This window comes from Monopterus albus, unplaced genomic scaffold (genome assembly GCF_001952655.1).
Source record: "Monopterus albus unplaced genomic scaffold, M_albus_1.0 scaffold103.1, whole genome shotgun sequence".
Lineage (NCBI taxonomy): Eukaryota > Metazoa > Chordata > Actinopteri > Synbranchiformes > Synbranchidae > Monopterus > Monopterus albus.
In genome coordinates, this window is record NW_018127983.1 from 1,779,033 (window position 1) to 1,801,850 (window position 22,818).

At 39.5% G+C, this 22,818-nt stretch overlaps 1 protein-coding gene across 1 annotated transcript; it reads left to right on the forward strand.

Moving 5' to 3' along the window:
* The first annotated feature begins 1,517 nt into the window (after window positions 1-1,517).
* On the forward strand, window positions 1,518-20,171 carry slco2a1 (solute carrier organic anion transporter family, member 2A1). Its single transcript, XM_020610088.1, has 14 exons — window positions 1,518-2,036; window positions 7,241-7,378; window positions 8,902-9,064; window positions 9,605-9,817; window positions 11,376-11,474; window positions 11,592-11,731; window positions 12,835-12,907; window positions 13,699-13,863; window positions 14,311-14,515; window positions 16,523-16,670; window positions 17,864-18,027; window positions 18,745-18,809; window positions 19,567-19,687; window positions 19,784-20,171. Exons 1-14 carry the CDS (start codon window positions 2,001-2,003, stop codon window positions 19,902-19,904), a joined length of 1,851 nt encoding a protein of 616 aa, XP_020465744.1. The 5' UTR covers window positions 1,518-2,000; the 3' UTR covers window positions 19,905-20,171.
* Window positions 20,172-22,818: the final 2,647 nt, after the last annotated feature.

Genomic DNA, 22,818 nt, shown 5'->3' on the forward strand with positions numbered 1-22,818 from the left:
GTTCAACATCTGCACCAAGTACATCAAACATGTACTGATCACGCTCAGACCTACTGGCCACCTCGGACAGGCTCGTGCACATGTTCCAAGAGCACGGCAGACGTTCAGAGTTGAAGCAGAAGCCTGGTCTTGTTAAATGAAATGAGAGAGAAAACGGGCTCAACCAGACCAAGTAACTCAATTTCTCATCATTTCAAAAGATGCACGAGAGCTTCCTGAATACACAGAAAACAATCAGCTGTCATGTAAACCATAACACTTTTCATCCATTAGCAATGACAGTGAACATCCTATGATCATACATTGAAAGTGACCATTTTTTGATTGTGATTTTTTTTTTGTGTGTATTTTTTTTATAGAGTTCCTAATCTGCTCCTCTCACTGTCAGAGTTGGCATCATTTTTATGGACAACTGGGATTCTGGCGTTCATATGGAGGCTCAGTGTTCAAATTTAAAACCACTTAAAGATTGTTGGCCCAACTGTCCTGGTAGGTAGGTCACATCTGAGAGCGAGGCCCACTCGATCAGCAGACACCTACACTGAATCAATAACTGTATTATCAGCTGCCCCAGTACAAATTCTGTGTGGGTGTATGAGTGAAGGCAAGTCTGCAGGGTCATCAGTTTAGGGCTATGTCTCCAATGTCCCAGAACCACCCCCCTCTTTGTCTGCACCCACAGAGCCAACAGTCCTCCATCAGTATCTACTCAGTACGTTATCAAACCAAACGGTCAGGGCTACTGTTAGCAACCTGTCGTGATAATAATCACTCAAGCTGATCAGACACATCTCCTTTGTAAATGTTGAGAGCAAATAATAAAAAAAACAAAAAAAATCCATGTCCAACAATGAAAAAAGGTTTTAATTAAGAGTCTAAGCTCAACAAAAAAAAATAATGAGTCTTTCTATTTAAATTTTTGAAGCAGCATTGAGACATGTTGGAAAATAATTAGTAATAACAGCATATACATAAAATATTGTAACATGTTGGGGGAGACAGGGGGCGCCCTGGGGCTCTCTCACACACACACACACACACACACACACACACACACACACAAAAGGGGCAGAGACCGAGCCACTCTGTGGGGGGGGGCACAGTGAAACGCATAAAGACAGCTCTCCTGATGGGAAGTTAACAAGCTACCCAGCAGTAATTCAAATTAAATGCATATAAGCTATATAAAACTAGCTCCTTCTTTCCCAGCTGCACCATTAACTGAGACGTACACAATAACACTACAATAATATGTTATACAGGAATGTGAAATATGCCATTCTGCATCATGAGTACTTTTACTTTTAGGACTTTAAGTATGTTTTGATGCTAATACTTTTGTACCTTTACTTAAGTAATTACTTTTACTTGTATTGCTACTTTTACTTAAGGATCTGAGTACTTCTTCCACCACTGCAACAGCCTTATCTGAGAGACGTTAACGCGTATTTAAACGTGTATTGCAGGCCAAAATAAAGCGCAGACCATCGCTGGCTACATTCCAGGGTTTAGACGGGAACATCCATTATGAGGCGCGCTCCCGCTGCCCATTAGCTCCAGGCGGAAGCCGCGCATTCCGCGGTCGGTGGAGCATGAAACCTGTTGGAGCTGATGCACAACAAAGCGAGCATTCATATCAAGAAGGAACACACGATGATGTCTGAGTCGTGATAGCTGTCAGGTTGTGTGTAAACGATCCAGTGAGTAACGCCGAGTACTCACTGTGCTCATACAGGTGTGTTGCACAGACTCGCGCGTGACTCAGCCAATCAGTGCGGGACTGGCTGTTCCCGATTCACAACTTTCAAAACATTTACGCGTGGAGATGTGGGCTGAGTCCAATTACATCACGGACAGTCATAAGAAAGCACCCCAGCTCACCGGAGAGAAACCAAAGACATCACCTCTGACACGCACACACCTCGAGAGGCAGCTCCCAGAGCTCAGTGGAACGCGCAAGGACACGAGCTGAACCCACGGACGTAACCACCAGCACAGACATGAAGGGACTGAGGAGTTTGAGCTGCAGCATAAAGGTAGGGACCAGCTGTTGGGAAAGGCTTGTCTCAACCTGCAGCGCGTGTTCTCTCATTGTTTATGTGACAGTGTGAACTACATTTATTTAAACTTTACGCAGATGATATTACTGAAATAACACAAAGACAACTGATTTCAGAGGCGTTTGCATCTCCCACAGGTGGAGCACAACAAGGCTGCTCTCGGGTGTTTAATCAGGTTTAATCAGGGCTGCACCAATGGAACTGAAAACATGGAAATCCCAGCTAATTATCGTTTTTATGTTTAACAATCTATTTAGTCGTTATTTCTTTTTTCCATATGTTTTGTCAGACCAACAGTTCAAATTTACAGGCATTGAAAACCAAGAAATTTATCACATTTGTGAGCCTGAAACAAGAATGTTTTGCAGTTTCGCTTGAAAAAAAAAAGACTTGGTTCATTATTAATTTACTGCCAATCGACTAATGATCTCAGCTCTACTGTGCAAATGTCATTCTGCTCCAGGTGAATTGTAATAGAGGATAGTGTTGACAGTTTTGTTTTTCTGTAATCAAATCTTCATTCAGTAAGATTTGACACTTTATTGTGTTAGTTTTTTTGGTAGCTGTATCAAGTATATTGGTATATTTTCTGCACTTTGTCTTACTGACAAGATGGAGAAATGCAATGTTGCAGGCTAAGGAGCAGTTGTACTCCACTGTATGGCATAATGGCAGAGAAATAGTTTGTTCAAGCGCTGTGAGTAATAACAAGACAAAACTCTGTGTTGCACTTTGGTGGTTGCTGTCAGCCAGACATGAGTTGTCTTTTTCATCCTGTGAATGAAGCGTGACTAATGCACCTATGTTCTGTAATTCTGGAGAAGACTGTGAAAGAAGGAATAACTTGAGAAACTTCTACAATTCCCAGAAGGTCAGGGTTTATTTGAAACATCTTCAGAGTGTTTGCCTTAAGTACACAGACAGTGGTAGGTCCATATACTGCAAATAAGCTCCTGTTTATTAGCTTGACTTTAAAGCCCCCTCTGTTGAAATCAAAATGTATAGATATGGATTGGGTGGAGGACAGTGGAAAAGTGTGGCTCATCCTGCATGGATCATCTTTCATTTTGAAAGTTCAGAATGAACTTTAGCCCTGTATGAATGTGCAAGTTTAAAAGTTCCAAGCTATGTAATGCTATATTTAGATTGTGGCAAGAGTTCAGAATAAGCAGACCAACCAATAGGTAAAGTGTCGCTTAGATATTTCTGCAAGTCTTTTCATAGGGAAAAATCATATCCAATCATTTTTTCTTGACACCAGAACATGCTGTACAGCTCTTTGCTCTCTATTTGCTCAGTCTCATAAGGATATTTTGTTTGGTTTTTTACAACTTGGAACTTTGACTAGGCTCCACCTAGTCTGCACCCGGGTTACACTATCAAATGATCTTTAAGAATATTTCAGTCAACATCTGAGCCAAGTTTCTGCTCAGGTACATGTAATGTTTTTTATCCTGAACAGTGTAGCAAGAAATGTGACAGTCTCAGCTCCAGCTCACTTCTTTCCAGGCCTCAGTACATTTGAGCATATGACACATTTGTGGTTTTATCATGTAGGTAAAAGTTATCATTCAGAAAAATACACCAATACACTTTCTTGCTGAGAGTCGGATGAGAAGATGGACACCACTCTTACAACAATGTGTTAAATATGAAGGTTCAGATGGTTGGTTATCTTAGCCCACAGACTACAGCTAGCTTTGAACAGCTGAATGTACAAAATTCTTCATCCAGCAACTGTAAAGCTCAAAAATGAATAAATTAGCTCTTGTTGGTTTAATTCAGATGAAGCAACAGGTTGAAGTTATCCAGGGGATATACACCTAACCATTTGGTCAGATGCAGCCATAACCTCAGCGCTGCTTTGTAACTTGACTGTGACAACAAAACTTGGAGTAACTGCTAATCTCCTGTAAACCAGAAAATTAAATTAATTTACAATTATGTAATTTATTATAACATTAATTAGTGAGCTTCAGCCTTTGGGCAGAATCGCGCTAGCTCTTTTCCCCTTGTTTTTACTCTTTATCTTTATGCTAAGCTAATTGTCTCCTAGCAGTAGCTCTGTATTTAACAACTGAGTATATTGATCTTCTTATCTAACTCAGTGAGAAATTGAATAACTTTAAATCTTCAAAAACTCTCCTTTGTTCATGATGCCATTGTGCAACACAACGCTTTCATATTTGTTTTACAATGACAGAAGGTGGTTCTGTGGCTTTATGTATCCTGGGACACTTAGCTGTTCCAAGAAAAGATTTCTTTGTGGAAATCCGGGGATATCTAACACTATAGCTGCAACACGAGCCCCTGAAATAAAAGCACTTGAAATTCAAGTGAGAACTTCCCTCAATTCTTCCCATCGCAGCAGGGTTGAAGGTTGGGACAATAACGCCCCGACAGATGGAGCTGGGTATGTTCAAAAAGGACAAATATTTACATAATCCATGGAGAATCCAACTCTGCACAACCACTTTCCTGCTTATGAACATCAAATAGGCTTAAATCTCCTGCATTAACAGTGTGGATAAATAATAAATCCTGCTTCTTTACACTGTGACACAATGCAGACTGCAGCATTCTGCACTGATTGTGCTTCTGCTGCATCTCTTTTGCACAGTAATGCTGTATAAATATCTTCTTGAGGTTTCAACATTAGGAAACATTCCTCCCTCAAGAATAATCGACCTCCCCTATTTTATTATGAATAATGATCAGAAAATCTTGCACTTTATGGATTATGTGTTGTCAAACAGTGTTCTTGTATTAAAGCCAAATTGTCAGGAAGCCAAAGAGTTGTCTCTGAAACATGTTTGCTTCAGGTATTATCAACATTACAAATATGAATCCAACTTTGTTAATGTCTAAAATGGATTTTACGTTGACCTGAAACTGTGGTTAAAGAAACTGTTGTGAACCACAAACCTTTTGTTTTATTCTAAATCACAAACAAAAGAACCTCTTTGCCTGCCTGAGCAAATTGGTCTTGTCAGATCTTTTAGAAAATTGAAGCCCTTTTAATACAAAATGATTATGAAATATTAGCATGAGTGTAAAAGCATCTATTGTGTGTGTGCTAATAAACCATAAAGCCGAGCTTTAATAGGGGTATTAACTGTTCTGAGGTGAACACAGTTGAAGTTTGTCCTCCATCAGCCAACCTGGCAGCTGGTAAACAAGCTGAAAGCTTGGATTTATCATTGTTTTCATAGCAAGTTCACTCTTAATCTCTACACATATCTTTAGCGTGATTGGCACATTCATGTCCCCCGGGTGAATAAGCTTGCAGAGAGTCATCCCAATGTCTGTGAACACCACCTCAGCAGAGACAGTCGAGTGGCTCTTCAGATCACTGGGAGTCCGTCCACTACTTGGATCTTTGCACATCTCCAGGCATGTAGAGAGGAACTCAGGAAACAAAATCATGTTGAAGACGCACAGAGTATCAGTTGAACCAAAGTAGTTGGCTGAGAAGGATTTCAAAACCTCAGCATTGACTCACACATTTCATTAATTCTGCTGGAGTCGTGCTGTTGAGCTTTAAGGAAAAGCAGATGAATTACAGCTTTGCCATGAGACACCTTATACTGTATGTATAAAACTTTTACCAAACAGGGTAACTACCTACTAAGTGCATTTATTCAAGTATTCAAATACAACTTGGAGATACTGTATTTATGAATTTCCAATTGATGCTATTTTACACAAATTTCAAGGATTAACATTAAGTTGTGGAAGTCAAATGACTAGAGTCTAACTGAAATCATGACTGATGCCTTTCCACTTTATTTGACAAATCAAAAAATACCTTTAACTTGATTTCAGCTTTAAAGGAACAGTTTGATATTTTGGGAAATAGCCTACACTTTACTTATCTCTGTTCCCCAAATGCCATCGGGAGTTAGCTTAGCTTAGCACTAAAACTGGAAGAAGGGGGGAAACAGCTAACTTGGCTCTGTTCCGAGGTAAAGAATCTGCCTACCACCACTTCTAAAACTTTAAAAATGTTCACCAGTGACTTCCTGGTGATCTTTAGAGATGCTGGTAGGCTGGTTTTTTACCTTTTGGACAGAGCTGGGCTAGCTATTTTCCTGTCATTATGGTAAGCTAAGTCAACTAGCCTTTAGCTAAAACATGATGCATTGTTAATCAGCGAACAAAATATAAAGTAGTTAAAATAGAAAATGAAATATTAAAAATGAGCCCTCCTTCAACAAAATACAATTTCAAAAGGCTGCTTACATGTTAATACATTAGTAATAATGAGCTCAATCTACTGGATGTAAATATTGGGGCTAGTCATCATACTCTGTACTTCTGTTTTTGGTACTTAAGTATATTTTGATGACAGTACTTCTTTTTATGTCAATTACACATTGAATGCAGGACTTTGATTAATATATTTCCATTGCTATTTGTAATTAAGGATCTAAGTACTTTTCACTGTTGGGGGCATTCTTGGAAAGGTTGTCAGGTCACAAGGAAATTACCCACTGGACTGTTTCTGTTGAGTTTAGGATCAGTGAGTCCTCCTCTGTTGTGTTGGTACATTCATGTGTTTGTTGAGCAACTGCTATCTTTCTTTACTTTACAGATGTCCTCGCTGTATTTTGCTACATAGCCACTGTTCAGTTATCTGCTTCATTGTCATGTGATTGTGTTGAAAAATGCCAGAAACCTGTGTTCAACTGAAAAGCTTGGAGAGTTTTCCAAAACACCAGGGATAAGATAGTGTGGTTCTGGTTCCTCTGAAATGGTCTCTGTTCCTTGGAACAATGTAGCCGTCCTGGGAGGAATATGTCTTAGGTTTTGAGTTTGTTCTGCTTCCATGTGAGTGCAGCCAAATGCCGCTTGCAGCTGGAAATGGCACAGCTGACATTTATGATTGTAACCTATTTTAGGCCTGGGTCCTTCACTGTTACAGACTTTTGGCAGAGCATACTGGACATCTGAGATATAGTATGTGATAATGACATAAACTGATGGCAGTTCAGGTTATTTTTGATGGGTTTATGTTATGTTGATGTAATCATACTCATTTACTGTATGTTGAGCTGCAATATGCCAAAGTGAAGCAGTCCGTGGGTCAGTCAGTTTCCAACAGTTCTGTCCGATTCTGTCCTGGCTATCTGTATCTTTTCATATTTTACTCTTTCTTTGTTTCCATCTGTGTGTCCTAGTTGTTTGTCTTGTGCCACGGCCTTCTGCAGTTCTCTCAGCTGCTGTACAGTGCCTACTTCAAGAGCACCATCACCACAATCGAGAGACGCTATGGCCTCAGCAGCTACTCCTCGGGAACCATTTCCTCTCTCCACGAGGTAGGAGCCAACAACAACATACCCTCACATAGTGTGGGATCATGATAGCTGTATTTCAAGGACACTGATGACAAATAAGGAATTGGAGAATAAGCAACATCAAAATCACACTTCCTGACAATTCAAGAGGGACTTGAGTATTTTGGAACAGTGTTATTATGGATATGGGGATCCGGAATAATGAAAGAATGTTCTGTATGCGCTCAATGCACAGGGAACTGGATTTTCTTTTGCTCAAGATGCATCACACAGATAAATGCTTTCCAGTTGTTTTTACGTTTCATGTATGCACCGGTCACTAGTCACTAATTAAATCAATATGTCGACATTTCCCAAATTTCAGCTTAGCTTTTGTGGCTCAGATCCTGATAGGATTTGGCTGCAATTTAAGTTTTGATGTAATTCATCAGGTGCGATGTGACTTTATGAAAAAACAGACTAAACAAGGCCTGAATAGTTCAGTTTTGCACTAATCTCCGGTTAATGTGGTTAATGTGAAGCTGCTATAATCCATATTTTTATATTAACAGTGGATCAAATCACTATGTTCATTGTGAAAGTGGAGGAAGAAGTACTCAGATCCCATAGTTAAGTAAAAGTAACAATAAAATAGTGTAAAAATTCTTTGTTACAAGTAAAGGTCCTGCACTTAAAAAGGTATTTAAGTCAATGTACAAAAGTATTAGCATGAAAACATACTTAAAGTACTAAAAGTACAAATAAAAGTACACAATATGCAGAAGGGTACATTTAATCTAAATGTAAATCATATGATTTGATTATAATTACTGATGCATTATTGTGTTCAGTATATTTAATGTGTAAAGGTGGAGCTAGTTTTAACTAGCATATATGCTTATCATTTGAATTACTGCTGGTTAGCTTGTGAATTTTGCCACAAGTGACCGTTAAAGTCTTATGATTATACTGTCATTCTTGTATTAATCTGGTTCTGAAAAGTAGTTGTGGTTGCTACTGTGCAGAATCTGGTTGCAAAATGTGCCACAAAACCAAGATGGCTGCCTCCGCATTTATGATACTTTGGTTTCACTGTCGCATAGTTGCAGGAAGTGAGTGGTTTAGTGTCGTCCATGGGTGGAGAACAAAACAGAGCAAAAAGAAAAGTGACTATTGGATTTGGAATCATCACGTGGCCAGAAACATGCCTCTGAACTAATGATAATGTTACTCATTGGCAACTGTTATTAATAATTCACCACAGCAAATAATATGTATTGTGTTTCCATTGCTCCTAGGGCCAAAAGGTTTGTTAACACAGCTTTAAATTGTTTTATTTTCTTCTTCCACTACATTTCAGTGCATTGTTGAACACTAATTCTGAATTGTGCCTGAGTTGGTTTAGACCCCAATGAGGCTGGATTACAGTGCAACCCTGGCCACTTCCATATTTGGTTTTGTGAATTATTATTATTATTATTATTAACTGTGACTGTCCTACAGAGAGAAAATGCCCCCTCTGGAATCAGTCTTCTCTGAAATGTGTGTCTGTTTCTGTCTCATAGGTCAGTAATGGTGTACTGATCGTGTTCGTGAGCTACTTTGGAAATCGGGTTCACCGACCTCGTGTCATCGGAATCGGTGGGCTGCTGATGGCTGCCAGTGCCATGATCCTGACCTTACCTCACTTCATATCCCAGCCCTATGAATACGACTCAGTTTTACACAGTAAGGCGAAGCCATGAACATGAAGCCACGCTGCTCCTCTGTCTCCACTGGCACTGCTTTGACAGCTAAAGTGACTCAGTCCAAAGCAGGGGATCATGGATGTACAAATATGTCAATGCAATTTATGGCTTTCCTTAAAGTTTTATTTATACCACTGCAGCACAGCAAGTCCTTCCTCAACAAAAGGCCCATTGCACTCAGCAGGAGTCCAACACGTATCTGTTTGTCTCACTGTGTTCTGCAACAAACAGTGGCTCTGCAGTTGAACTTTTGCATAAATTAGATTTCAATTCATAATCTTGATGAACTTGCTGAAAGCTAAGCAGATTGGAGAGCCCCCCCCCCCCGGAAATTAATTTTCAAATTAGAACGCCCTTTTCTTTTGCCCCCAGACAAAGTATCTTACTTACTTGCGTCATACAGTGTCAGTGATGGTTCAGAGAAACTTTAGGAAATGAAAGTAATTGGACATCTGCATTCACTAACTTGTCAGTAATTATCACTGTCTACCCCCCCACCCCCTGTCCATGTGCAATCCAGATCGTCATGACATTTGCAACCTGCAGCGAAACGTGAGCGACTCTGGGACTTGTGGCCGTGTTGAGAGCAGGCGTCTGGCCGACACTAACAACCTGTGGCTGCTCATGGCCAGTGCTCAGCTGCTTTTTGGTGTGGGCTCGGTGCCAATTCAGCCCTTTGGGATTTCTTACGTAGATGATTTCGCAGGGCCTGGCAACTCCCCTCTTTACATAGGTGAATGACCTGTAATACAGAGATACACTCATGTGTTTGGATAAGGAGAGCACAGTCTGAGGGTCATGGTGTTATACTGGGTGATTCTGCAGATCTAATGTAAGCTTTTTAACGTTAGTATTTTCTGACTTTAGAAATATGAGGTTCTGTTTGAGATCTGAGTGATTCTCAGGTACTGTTTTTCTAAGGTTTGGCCTGTTAGGTAATAATAATAATAATAAACTTTATTTATATAGCACTCTACAACTCGAGAGCCCAGAGTGCTTCACAGTAAAACAAACATCGCCAAGTAAAACCATACTAAAAAATATTAGACCATACTGAAGCAGTAAAAAACATAAACAGAGTAAAAACACAGGTATACAAAACAGAGTTATAAAAATTCCATACAGAGATGAGGTAACACAAAAACAAATTAAGCAGCGAGGGAGGTGAAAACAGCCTAAACATCAAAAGCCTATTTAAGAAAAAAAGTTTTTACGGCCGACTTGAAAACCGCTAGCTCAGTCTTAGACCGTACCTCCAAGGGAAGAGAATTCCAAAGTCTGGGGCCATATACCGCAAATGACCGGTCGCCCCATTTTTTTTATATCTAGAACGCAGAACAGCTAGGGACGAGTGTTCTATACTGAATTGGAAGCCAGTGCAAGGAGCGAAGAACCGGGGTGATGTGGACATACCTAGGAGAGTTAGATAACAGCCGGGCTGCTGCATTTTGGACTAATTGAAGGTTACGAAGCAAAGCCTGCGAAAAAGTCCAACCGTGAAATAATAAAAGCAGGGATGGCTTTCTCTAAATTGGCGTGTGACAAAAAAGGTTTCGCCTTGGTTGAAAGTCTTAAATGAAAGAATGTTAGATGGTAAAACTGATATACAGCAGAGTGATTTGTCAAAACACGGTTGCTTAAGTTTGTCTAGATCTGAGATAAAACACGTTTTGTTCTATCAGCTGAGTAGAGAACAGAAAGCAGTGATCCTGTTTTAAAAAGCAGTCAGTTTAGCCTTACTTTTTAAAGGCACAACATCAGGGCACTGACTTGAAAAGGGCGTAGTATAAGATATTCGAGCACATAAGACAACTGAGAAACATGTTTTTAATTCAGATATGAAAACTTTTTGTCATTGATCTAAGTGGTATAAATGCAGTTTAGAATAATCAGAGAAGCATCCAACAAATTTCTCTCTACTAATTTGCATGTGGGTTCTCTCCTCGTTCTGCATTTATTTCAGTTTGCAGCTGTTCTTCTTTCACTTTACATAGCTAGGGTCATATGTGTCCTTGTCTCTGACTGTAGCCATCACTGTGTCTGCTGTGCACACAAGCTTATACGCAGACACAAATCCAGTTTACAGCAGATACCTGCTAACCTTTACTTCCTTCAAGTCTGAGGTCCATTAATGCATAAAAAGCAAAATAAACCTACACAAAATATGAATAACTTGGCAAAGACTATTGCCATGTGAATAACTGCTAAGGTCACAATCTAGTGTGAAAATCACAGAACAGCTCAGCAGTATTTTAGAACTCCTGCCTCACAGCCACTTCTGTCCTTCTCAGCCATCCTGTTTGCCGTGTCTGTGTTCGGGCCTGCCATTGGCTACCTGCTGGGCTCAGTCATGTTGCAGATCTATGTGGATGTGGACAGAACCGGTTTAGGTAATGCTTAGGTTTTTTTTTTAAGGCATTCTGAACTTATTTTATAGGCAACTTAAAACAGCATAGCACTTTGACTGTTGTGTCTGGTGACATGTCGTTCGCTGCCATTTCCTGCAGGAGCTGAACAAGAGCTGAGGCACAGCGATCCCCGCTGGGTCGGGGCTTGGTGGATGGGCCTGCTCATCACCGCCGGCTGCCTGGTTCTCACCTCCATCCCCTACTTCTTCTTCCCTCGTGCAATGCCTTCAGAAGGCAATGTAAGTCACACATTCTCTCACATACAGCCATGTTATATCACTAATAATTACATGGACCTCTTGGATTTTGTAAAAGCTATAAAATGTACAATTGTGCAGTGAAAACCTGAATACAGCTTTTATAATTCTGGCCTAAAACTATCATTACCAGCAAGAGTGCTTGTTCTCATGGTGTTATGTTCCCCATTGCTGCTGAAACACTGAAATTTCCCCATTGAGGGATCAATAAAGTACCTACCTACCTACCAGCTCAGCTAAAGAGATGAAAATCTTCAGGTTTACATCAGAAAAGAAACAAGGGGTTGGGCACATTCCTCCTTAACAGTATAAAAGTATATGATGCAAATGATGGTGTGTTTGTGAATTACATAAAACAGGCAGTAACCGCCTTGTCGATAAACATTTGTATATTAGGTTAAAAGTGCTGAATAAATGTATAAATATCATATTTATATTCATTTTAGTCCTTTGTGACACCTAATGTATATCAGCAGTTTCCAGCCTGGGGTATATGGCACACTGACCGATGGTTAGTGTGCTAGTAGTTAGCTAACTAACTGAAATGTAAAACTAATCATTAAACAGTTGACATAATTAGCTCAAATGAGTTGATAAACAGGTGAAATAGCTGACAGGGTGATGTCAGTGAAAGGGAAGATATTAAAATGTTTTTTTCCTTTAAAACACATATTTAAACATACATTTAGAGCAAGCATGTGTATTTCAGCATGAAAAACATAAAAGTCTCCTGAGAGAGAAAAATTCTACAGAAATCTTCCATTATAGTATCTGACTGCTTCTCATGTATTTGAATGCAACACTGTGCATAGACCTGTCAGTTCAGTCTAATGTTCCCATGTTCCATGGGTGCATCATAAAGAAACGGGGCTTCTTAGGGCAGTGTGTCATGGTGGGGGTGGGACCTTTACACTTTAAACTGATGTGATTTGACAGTGCATCATAAAAGCCCCAAGTTCATTACATGTCCAGTAAATGGGCAACGCTATAACTCAAGGTGTCTTGTTATTTTAGTAAAATGAAATCTGTAATTATGCAGGAACACGTGCTCCATATAACGATTTACACTGCAAATCATTTTCCAGGTGATGAGAAGTGACAGTGACATGAAAGATGACTTCAGAAAGACAGAGGTCTCTTTACTTGATTTCCTGAAGAGTAAGTATATTCAGACTGCCGAGGTTCCACCTGTTAGTTTTATATAAAGTATTATCAAAGATTTTTATTGTCAATTCACTATATGTGCAGGACATTGAAAATCGAAATGCCGTTTCTCTATTTATTTATCTGTTACAGAAAGTGGCTAGCACTCTCTGTAACAGATAAATGAACAGAGGGACCTTTTGCTGAAGTCATTTCCAGTGCTAATCACCGTTTCTGGATGTGAATGTGGTGGAATTCAAAAACTATTTAATGAAAGGGAAGGGGGATACAATTTAAGGGGTCAGTTAAATTTAAAAATTCATGCTATACGTACAACCAAAAAAAGATTTAGTATTTCTATAAGTGGGGTAAAACTATGGAATAATTTAAGTGTGGACATAAAAAATAGTAATAGAATTGATGAGTTTAAACATAAATATAAAGGTATGTGTCAATCAAGATATATGCAAGAACAGGCTTAATGATTAACCAGATGGAACATTGTGGGTGTGGTGTATGAATGTTAACACCTTGTAATAATTCTTTAGTACTGTATATTACTTGTGTGGTGTAAAAGATAATTATCTATGTAGTAATACTGCTTGCAAACCAATGATGGTAAGATGATGTCATGGGGTAGGACTGGATAAGTCTGACTTCTTCCTACTCCATTCAAGCATGTACTAAGTATAAGCAAATTGATATTGGATTAGCATTTGTTGGATAAAATTATGTGTGTTGACATATCAACTGTCTTTACATGCTTGAAAGAATAAATAAATAAATAAATAAATGTGTCTAATCAGTGTTTCCCAGAATTTTTGTCCACCTCCTGTTGAGCCCTGTCTTCCTGATGCTGGTCCTGGCCCAGTGCTGCTTCTCCTCTGTGATTGCGGGCCTCTCTACATTCCTGAACAAGTTTCTGGAGCGACAGTACAGCGCCTCGGCCGCCTACAGCAGCCTGCTAGTGGGTAGGTACTGTAGGAGCGGAGCAACAGATCCTATAACAGATCACATTTTGGGTTCTTGTCAGCTGTTAAATAATTCAAGCCATAATGTAAAGCATGGACTATATTAACCATTTTAATGAACTCTCTAGAGATGAAATGAAACGCTCTGTTAATATCATTTAATGGATGCACTAGAACGTGAGCATCCATTGTTCTATGGCCACTTTCCAGAGAGTGAATTAGGTTTGTACTGCCATCTTCTCTTACATGAAGATGTTACTTGGGTTTGTGACCATGTAAAGTTTGCCCTTTCTCAACATTGAATTTCCTTTCATACCATACCTGTCTTTTGTGTGAGGGCATCAGCAAACAACTGAAGTGAAATGATACATGATGCTTAAGAAACCCCTTGGTAGATAGTAAATGTCATCTTTACTTGGAGATAAATAAGCTGTTTATGGTTCCCAGGGGCTGTGAATCTGCCAGCCGTAGCCGTGGGGATGCTTATTGGCGGTGTCATTATGAAGAGAGTAAATCTGTCTCTGAAGACCATCCCACGTTTCTGTGTCGTCATGCTGACCACATCCACCCTCCTCTGTATCCCTCTGTTCTTCATGGGCTGTCCCACCCAGAAAGTCTCAGAGGTTAATAATTACCAGGTTGGACAGTATGGGTGAGTGTGCATGGCACTATAACTCAGACGAGCAGTCTGATTTCATTTTCTGTTTCAGTGTATGCAGAGTCACACAAACCCAGCCTAACATACTGTATGACATTTTTACTCAAATGCAGTGAAATCAGTTAGCAGCCTTTCTCAAAAGGAAATCATTAGATTTGCCCCATTGCTGAGGAGTAATACTTTAGCAGTACAGTAGTTTTTCTCCACCAAACTGCCAGGACTCACTTTATGTTATAATTTAAAATGTACAGTGACTCCAGAAAGTATTCAGACCCTTTCACCTCATGCACATGGTGTTGTAGATGTAGTTATAAATTGATAACATTTCCTTTTGGCTCATCAGTCTACAACGGTAACCTGTAATGAAAAGCAGAAATATGGTTTTAGAAATGTTTGCAAAAGTATTAAAAACTGAAATGTCTAATTTATAAAAGTATTTAGACCCTTTGCTGTGACACTCCACATTGTGTTCAGGTGCATCCTGTTTGCCTTCATTTGCTTTAAGATACTTCTGGAACTTGATTGGAGTCCACCTGTAGTCAAGTGACTCATTAAACCTGATACATCCAAGAACAGGTTTAATGATTAATTAGATGGAACATTGTGGGTGTGGGGTAAGAGTGTTAGCACTCTGTAATAATTCTTTGGTATATTACTTGTGTGGTGTAGAAGATAATTATTTATCTAGAGATACTGCTTAGGACTTAAAAGTTGTAAGATGATGTCATGGGGTAGGACTGGATAAGTCTGACTTCTTCCTACTCCATTCAAGCATGTACTAGGTATAAGTAAATTGATATTGGATTATTATTGTTGGATGTGTGTGAAAGTACATGTGTTGACATATCAACTGTTTTACATGCTTGAATGAATAAATCAAATCAAATCAACTGACTGGAACGGCACACACACCTGCAATGACACTGCATGTCAGGACAAAAACCAAGCCATAAAGTCCAGTAAACTCTGAGTGTTCCCAGGAGCAATAACTGTGAAATGGAAGAACCTCCAGGACTCTTCATAGCATCAGCCAGCCCATCTGTCAAACTGAGTAACAGGGACGAAGGGCCTTGGTCAGGGGGGTGAATAAGAAGCCAGGGGTCACTCCAGCAGAGCTTCAGAAGTCCTCTGCAGAGATGGAGACCCTGCTGGAATGACAGCCATCTCAGCAGCTCTGCATCTATCAGGCAGTTTTATTAGAGGGGTCAGACAGAAGATACTTTGAGTAAAAGACATATGACAGCCTGGGTGGAGTTTCCCAAATAGCATTTAAATGACTGAGAACATGAGGGAAAAGATTCTCTGGTTTAATGAGACAAAAACTGAACGCTTTGCATAGAACTCCAAGCACAATGTCTGGTGAACACCAGGCACTGGTCATCACCTGCCTACTACCATCCCTGCAGTGAAGCATGGTGGGGACAGCTTCGTGTTTTTTGATAGGGTCTTCTCAGCAGCAGGGACAGGGAGACTGGTCAGAACTAAGAGAAGGATGATTGCAGTCAATTACAGAGAGGTACTTGAAGAAAACCTGCTCTGGAGTGCAATGACCTCAGATAGTGTGGCAGTTCTTCTTTCAGCACAACAGTGACCTGAAGCCTCCAGTCCAGACAACACTGGAATGGCTTCAGGACCAGTCTCTGACTGCACTGGCATGGCTTTCAGGCCCGGCTCTGAATCCCCTTGAGTAGCCTAGCCAAAGTCCTAGCTCTGTGGGGAGGCCTGAAAGTGGAAGTACACAGACATTTCCCATCCAATCTGACATACAATAGCTTGAGAGGATCTGCCAGACTGTGCGAAATGTCAAGGTGTCTGGATATTTTCTGAATCCACTGTATGTGTATACAAGTTCAATTATATCTAAAATTGATTAAAAGTTATAGTATTTGAACCTCTGAATTTATCATAACATGTCAGGCAAAAGGCTATGGTTTGGCTCTGCTCTAGTTGCAAACACATTAGTTCTGAACTTCAGTGTGACTTTTGGTCTGCTCGCCATAGATCTCTGTCCAAGTGTTACTCCAACTGCTCCTGTCCTGCTGGTGCCTTCAACCCCGTGTGTGGTTCTGATGGTGTCGAGTACATTTCTCCTTGCCATGCAGGCTGCACCAACTTCACTAAAGACCCCAACAACACCCACCGGGTGCAGGTCAGTGCCTCCTTTACACACTTGTTTATGGTTTCCTCTGACAGTACAAGACCTGTGGGGTCATAAGAATTCAGGATTCACTGTCCTTTGACTGTATGTACTGTATGTAATAAAACTGGAATTTTTTTTGTGGGTGGGGGAATGTGTGCAGCTCTACAATAAATCATCAGCAGTAATCACAGAAATAACCTGATGCTGTAAGACTGGAATGCTAGATCATTTGATTCAAAAGAAAAACTGAATAAACATGATCTAAGAAAAGCGAATGTAGTTTTACAGTATTGTTGTATAATTTTCTTTGATAATCTTCTATAATTTTCTCAGCATGGAATGAAACTGTACACATTTGGTTTCTGACCTATTTAAGATCTGTAAATTAGTCTGTAAGGTGGTGTACCAAAGTCTAGGGAGAGTACTACCAGGAATGCATACTGCAAATAAAATGCCATTAACATGCATTGAGTCTGCATTGAAATCGGCTCTTCAGGAGGCTGACTTCTCACTTAAACATTTCTTTTTCTAGTTTCAAATAGATGTGGGGATCAGGAAGTGACTTTTTTCAACCTCTTTAGATTTAACACATAAATGAGATCACTCTGTAGCCTATCCTTCACACAGAATGGGCCCTGAAATGATCACAAATTTTATATTATAGACCTACAGTACATAATGTGTCTCATCAGCCAGGGCTTCCAATAGGAGCAGACAGAGAGACAGCTGCTCCTTTTAATAGGACACAAGTGGATCACAATCGATGTCTAATCAATGCCTATTAGTCACAGAGCATATAGGAGGTGTTTTAAAAGGGATAAAACATCAGTATTTAATGGTCACAGCTTGTGAATAATCTTCCAGTGGGTGGATTGTGTGACTGATTAGTCAGGTTGAGTGAGCAAGTAAACCTGCCTGTGTAATGCTAAAGCACAAACACAGGCAGTGACGGCTACAGGTACAGTAGCTTAATGGATCGCTCCCCAGAAATGTGTGTGTGTGTGTGTGTGTGTGTGGCTAAGCTTAATGGCTATTGTCTGTAGCTTCATCTTTAGCACACAGACACAAGAGAGGTATTAATCTATTCATCTTATTGTCCACAAGAACATGAATACGTGCATTTCTTTAAAGTTAAGCAGTAAGAAATAGTAAACGGTTGTTTACAACATTAATATTTCTTTTGCTTTTTTCCCTGTATATAGTTATATACCAACTGCAGGTGTATATCTGGGAGCCAGAATCACGCCCACCCAGCTCCATGTCCAAACAGCTGCCAGCATTTTCTTCTTCCTGTCATACTCGTCATCTCTCTGGTGTCACTGATCGCCTGCCTGACTCACAACCCCATGTACATGATGGTGCTCAGGTAAGGAAGGATGGCAATATGTTGTAGTAAGTACAGTATATATATAGATAGATAGATAGATATGTGCAAAATCAGAATAAAACTACAAATATCCACTGGATGGTATGATACAATCTGCTTGACCAGCTGCTAATGATTTTGATGAGCTTTATGTTCAAATCTTGTTCCCAACAAACATTGTATTAGGCGACATTGACTTATCTTCCAGATTTTGCAAAACTTTGTTAAATAGATCCAAATCTGACCACAAAACTGCTGTATCCAGTAATATTTTACTCCCTCTTTCCCAGCCTGTGTGGACCTCTGCCGTGTTTATACTCGCATTCTTAAAAAGAGGCTGTTTCCTTCCAGTAGCTGCTGCAGTCAAACGCTGAGCTGCTGTTGTTTTTAGACTGCCAGGCACTCCTTAAAGCCTATAAAAAGTCAGACACAAAAGCTAATAAATGAGTGCACGAGGCCTGTAATGTGGGAGGGCCAAGAAGGAACAGAAAGCAAATGAACTACCACTTCAAAGTTGGTTCCAAGGTTTAATAAGAAATGACTTTGGCAGGGTTTACAAAGATGATCAAACAGATTTGTTCAGTGATCCTGAACAAATTAAGTGAAATAAGTGTACTGATTCATCAGTGCAGCAGTTGTCCAGTATTGGATTGTTTACAGTACACCAGTACACATGCAGCTATTGACCTTTTTAATTTCTTTTTTGATTCATTTCAGATCTGTTTCTTCTGAAGACAAGTCATTTGCTATAGGAATCCAGTTTTTACTCATGAGACTATTAGGTAAGTCGGGACACAAATGCACTCTGTGTGTGTTGCTAGGATCAAATGGAAAAAGTGAGTTATTGTGTTAATCATTACAGTATATTTAACACACCTTTTGTTAAAGTGCCCTGTGCTGCCCTTAAATCTCAAATTGTCCTCCTAGTTCAGGTATTATTTTAAAATGAAAGTGCAAAATTACAGTTCACACTTGTATGGATCCCTAAAAAGCACATTATGAAATAAATAATTGCATGATTAAACTATGTATGATTTATAAAGGAATCAATACATTTTGTAATAAATTAAGAAGTTATTAAAATATTAAACATTAAAATTACAATATTATTAAATCATTATAAATGATATTTATGCTTTTATTTTATGTTTGTTTCATTGTGGAATATAAAAAATTATTAAAAGGGACTTAAAAAAAAGGAGACTTTAAAACAAAAATGTATGTAATGAAATAAAAATAATCAGTTTAGTTTTGCTCATTCTTTCACAAATGATTGGTTAATTTATATATTTGCCTATTTATCTTAATTATTTAATACTGCACACTTTGGGGCTCCAATCGGTTGAGTTTTATGTTTCCTGCCAGCTGTAGGAGTGTTATGAAACGTAACTTTGCATAGCATTCACCAGAAGCTTGGGCAAAACCCAGATCATTTCCCTCATTGGAACTTGTACTGGATTGCCCTCTAGTGGCCGTAGCTCAGCCACAGTGGGATAGGATGTGTGTGTTTACCCTGAACTGTTTCTTCCTCCTCCTCAGCCTGGCTGCCAGCTCCTGCTCTCTTCGGGATGGCCATTGATTCATCATGTTTCTGGTGGAGACGTGTGTGCGGAAAGAAGTTTAGCTGCGGTTACTACAACAACGACATTTTGAGGAGCCGGTTAGAAAGCCTACCACACACACACATCACACCCAGTATGCATGCAGCCATATTGATACTGACAATCCTTTATCTTTATTTGTTTGACCCCTGCAGATACTTGGGCTTACAGGTGGGTTATAAGGTCATGGGCATCCTTCTGCTGATGTTGCTGGGGTGGAAGATGCAGCGGACCCAGGAGTACAGCCTGGAGAAGAGGCCTGAGGGGTTGCTGTGACCCTGCTCAGAATTCCTCTTGATCCCGTCCTCTCTCCTTGTTAAAGCTTTGCTGTGGTGTGAAACATTTGGAAGAACAGTGTGCTGAGCAAAGCTGCATCCATGGGAGAAAGCCACAGTTGAGATGAGTGTACACCAACCTCACGTCATCTTAGACCCACCGGGTGCTTCACTGGCTGGGTTAGGATGCACATTTTCCAACTAGGAAATTTTCTGATGTTTTTGAATGCTTTTAAACTTATTACCCTGACATTATGAGCCACTCATTACAAATTAAGAGAGGACTGCCTCTTTTGTGGTACCTCACAACATTTTTTAATGCATCTGAGACATGAATGAGAATCTGCCTGAGACTCATGCAACAGATCATTACTTTAACTGTATATATTACCTGTTCCTATAAGGTAGGAGTCTGTTCAGGTTTCTATTTGCAATGGGAACATACTCTGTAACTGATTAACTGTATAGCTTAATATTTAAGTTTATTTTTTATAGATGTTTGTCTCATCCATGGAGACATCTGTGATAACTGCAATACTCATTCATATATGATCACATATCACACTTGATTTATTTGTAATAGTAATTAATTTTCAGATAACATGTACGCTCTTATTCATAAATTGAATTAACCATGCACCTTATGCTGTCTATTGGTGTGGTTATATGATTGTTATTACAGTGTCGTGCATAAAATTGAGATAATAAAAATACATAAATAATCAAGTCAGTCTTTTTTTTTAGTTTTTTCAGAGTTTTGTTTTATTTATATCTACAGTGATAGTAGGTGATTGGGTGGTAGTATACGTTCATGGTTTAAGTTTAATAATACTGTATACTTAAGTAATTATAACATGAAATAAATGTACACGTATTATTAAGAGAGTTCACAGCACAAACTGTGTCCTGGTATCCCTCCACTCCACTCCTCTGTCCAGATAAATGGGAGATAAGGTTAATAACAGCTGAAAACTTCATATAAATGTGCATTATATTTAGTTTTTCAATAAGAAGAGTTCACAGTGCAGCTGTTTCTTTTCATCTCCATCTAATCTCAGCTCTTCTCTTTAAAAGACAGATTCAGAGGGAATAACACACAGTCATTTCAGCACTGAGGTCAACAAAAGAACTGCTAAATGTGTACTTATCTTTCTAAACATGACACCCTCTTCCCTCCTCCTCTGCCTAAATGTTGAATGACAAAAAGGGTTAGATAAAGGCTGACAAACAGCTTCAGCAACCACAAGAGCATCTGATTACTTTTAGAAATTCTGATAATGATATAGAATAAATGTTTATTTATCTTTGTAAAGAGGAGGACAAAGCTCCTCTGCTCTCAACTCCTCTGGTCTTGAATCATCCTCATGTCATTTCCTCTCCTCTTTCTAAATGACAGGTGACGAATGAGAAGGAATAAGAGGTCATCATTTTCACACACAGAAGAGCTGTTCTAATAGCAATGAAATAAATGTGCACTTGTTAATGAGATGCTTCTCAGTGCAGCTGCCCGGTGTCCTCTCCTCCCTGTAAAACATGGTTAATAACTCCGTCAGCTGAAGAAGAAACACTGGTCACTATGGGAATTTTGATCATCAGAACAAATACATATTTATCTTTTTGAATGAGATGGTTCTCAGTGCAGCTATCTCTTGGCTGTTTGCTCTCGTTCTGAACGTGTTTCTTCTTCTCTCTAAAAGACAGATGACATACTGACAGGGACAACCGGTAATAACCAACTTCTGATAACAAAGTGTGTATTTACCTTTTTCGATGAGTTCATGGTGTCTCCTCTCATCTCCTTGTCTCTTCTCTCTCAAAGCCAAACAGCTGATGAGAGAGGAAACAGTTAATGCTTTCAGCTGCTGCTTACATTTTCTACACAATGAACACAATATATTGAACTTGAGATTGTCTGTAAAAGACTATGCACTGAAATCACTGACTTGTGTAGCCCAGTCAGGATGAACAAACTACATACAAATGTACAATATTTACCCCTCAGTCAACCATAATTTTCATATGGTGCAGCATGTCGGCCTAGGTGCCAGGTGCTACCAGGGGCCTCGCTAGTCCAGCCGGACGCCCAGGCTAGTTCTGAGAAGTAATAGTAATCTATGTGTTCACCGGCCAGATGCATATGATGCATATGATAAGTCATATGTACAAGGCATCCCTTCAGCCTTCAAGTCCAAGGATGTCAGTGTTATTACTATTAAGGTGAAAGAAAGATTTTGAGTGTGCCATCAAAACATCTCCATAATATTAACTATAGCCTACCTGATAGATAATCAGCAAGTGTTAACATAAAAACCTAGGAAATATCATTGTTCTGATGTTGTTTAATCACCCAAGATAAACCTATTTTTCATAACAGTTTATCTGGTGCAGGTCCATGATGTCTTGATTTTAGACAAGAAAGGCTGAATGATGTTCATTTCACACCAAGCTGTAATATAATTTGTGCAAATGTAGAAATATTCACTCCTGCCTAAAAACATGGCTGGTTCTGTATGACTTTTATTTCCTCTTACAGTGTTATCAGTAGCTAAACCTATGTTAAATTTTAGAAGCTTTGGTTTTAATACAGTTTTTCTCGAATGTAGTGAAACTGATGTTGAAAACCAAAGATTATTCTTCATTGGACACTACCAGGGGCCTGGACATTTGAGGGTCCTGCGCAGTAGCTTAGCTGTACTTAGCACAACACTCTTCTGGACAGAGAGCTCTGATGTTGCTCCTGGGATCTGTTGGAGCCACTCTTCCAGTTTGGGAGTCATATCTCCGAGCGCTCCTACCACCACTGGGACCACTGTGGCCCACTTTCCACATCCTCTCCAGTTCTTTCAGTCCATGGTACTTCTCCAGCTTCTCATATTCCTTCATATATGTGTGTGTACATACACACACATACATAC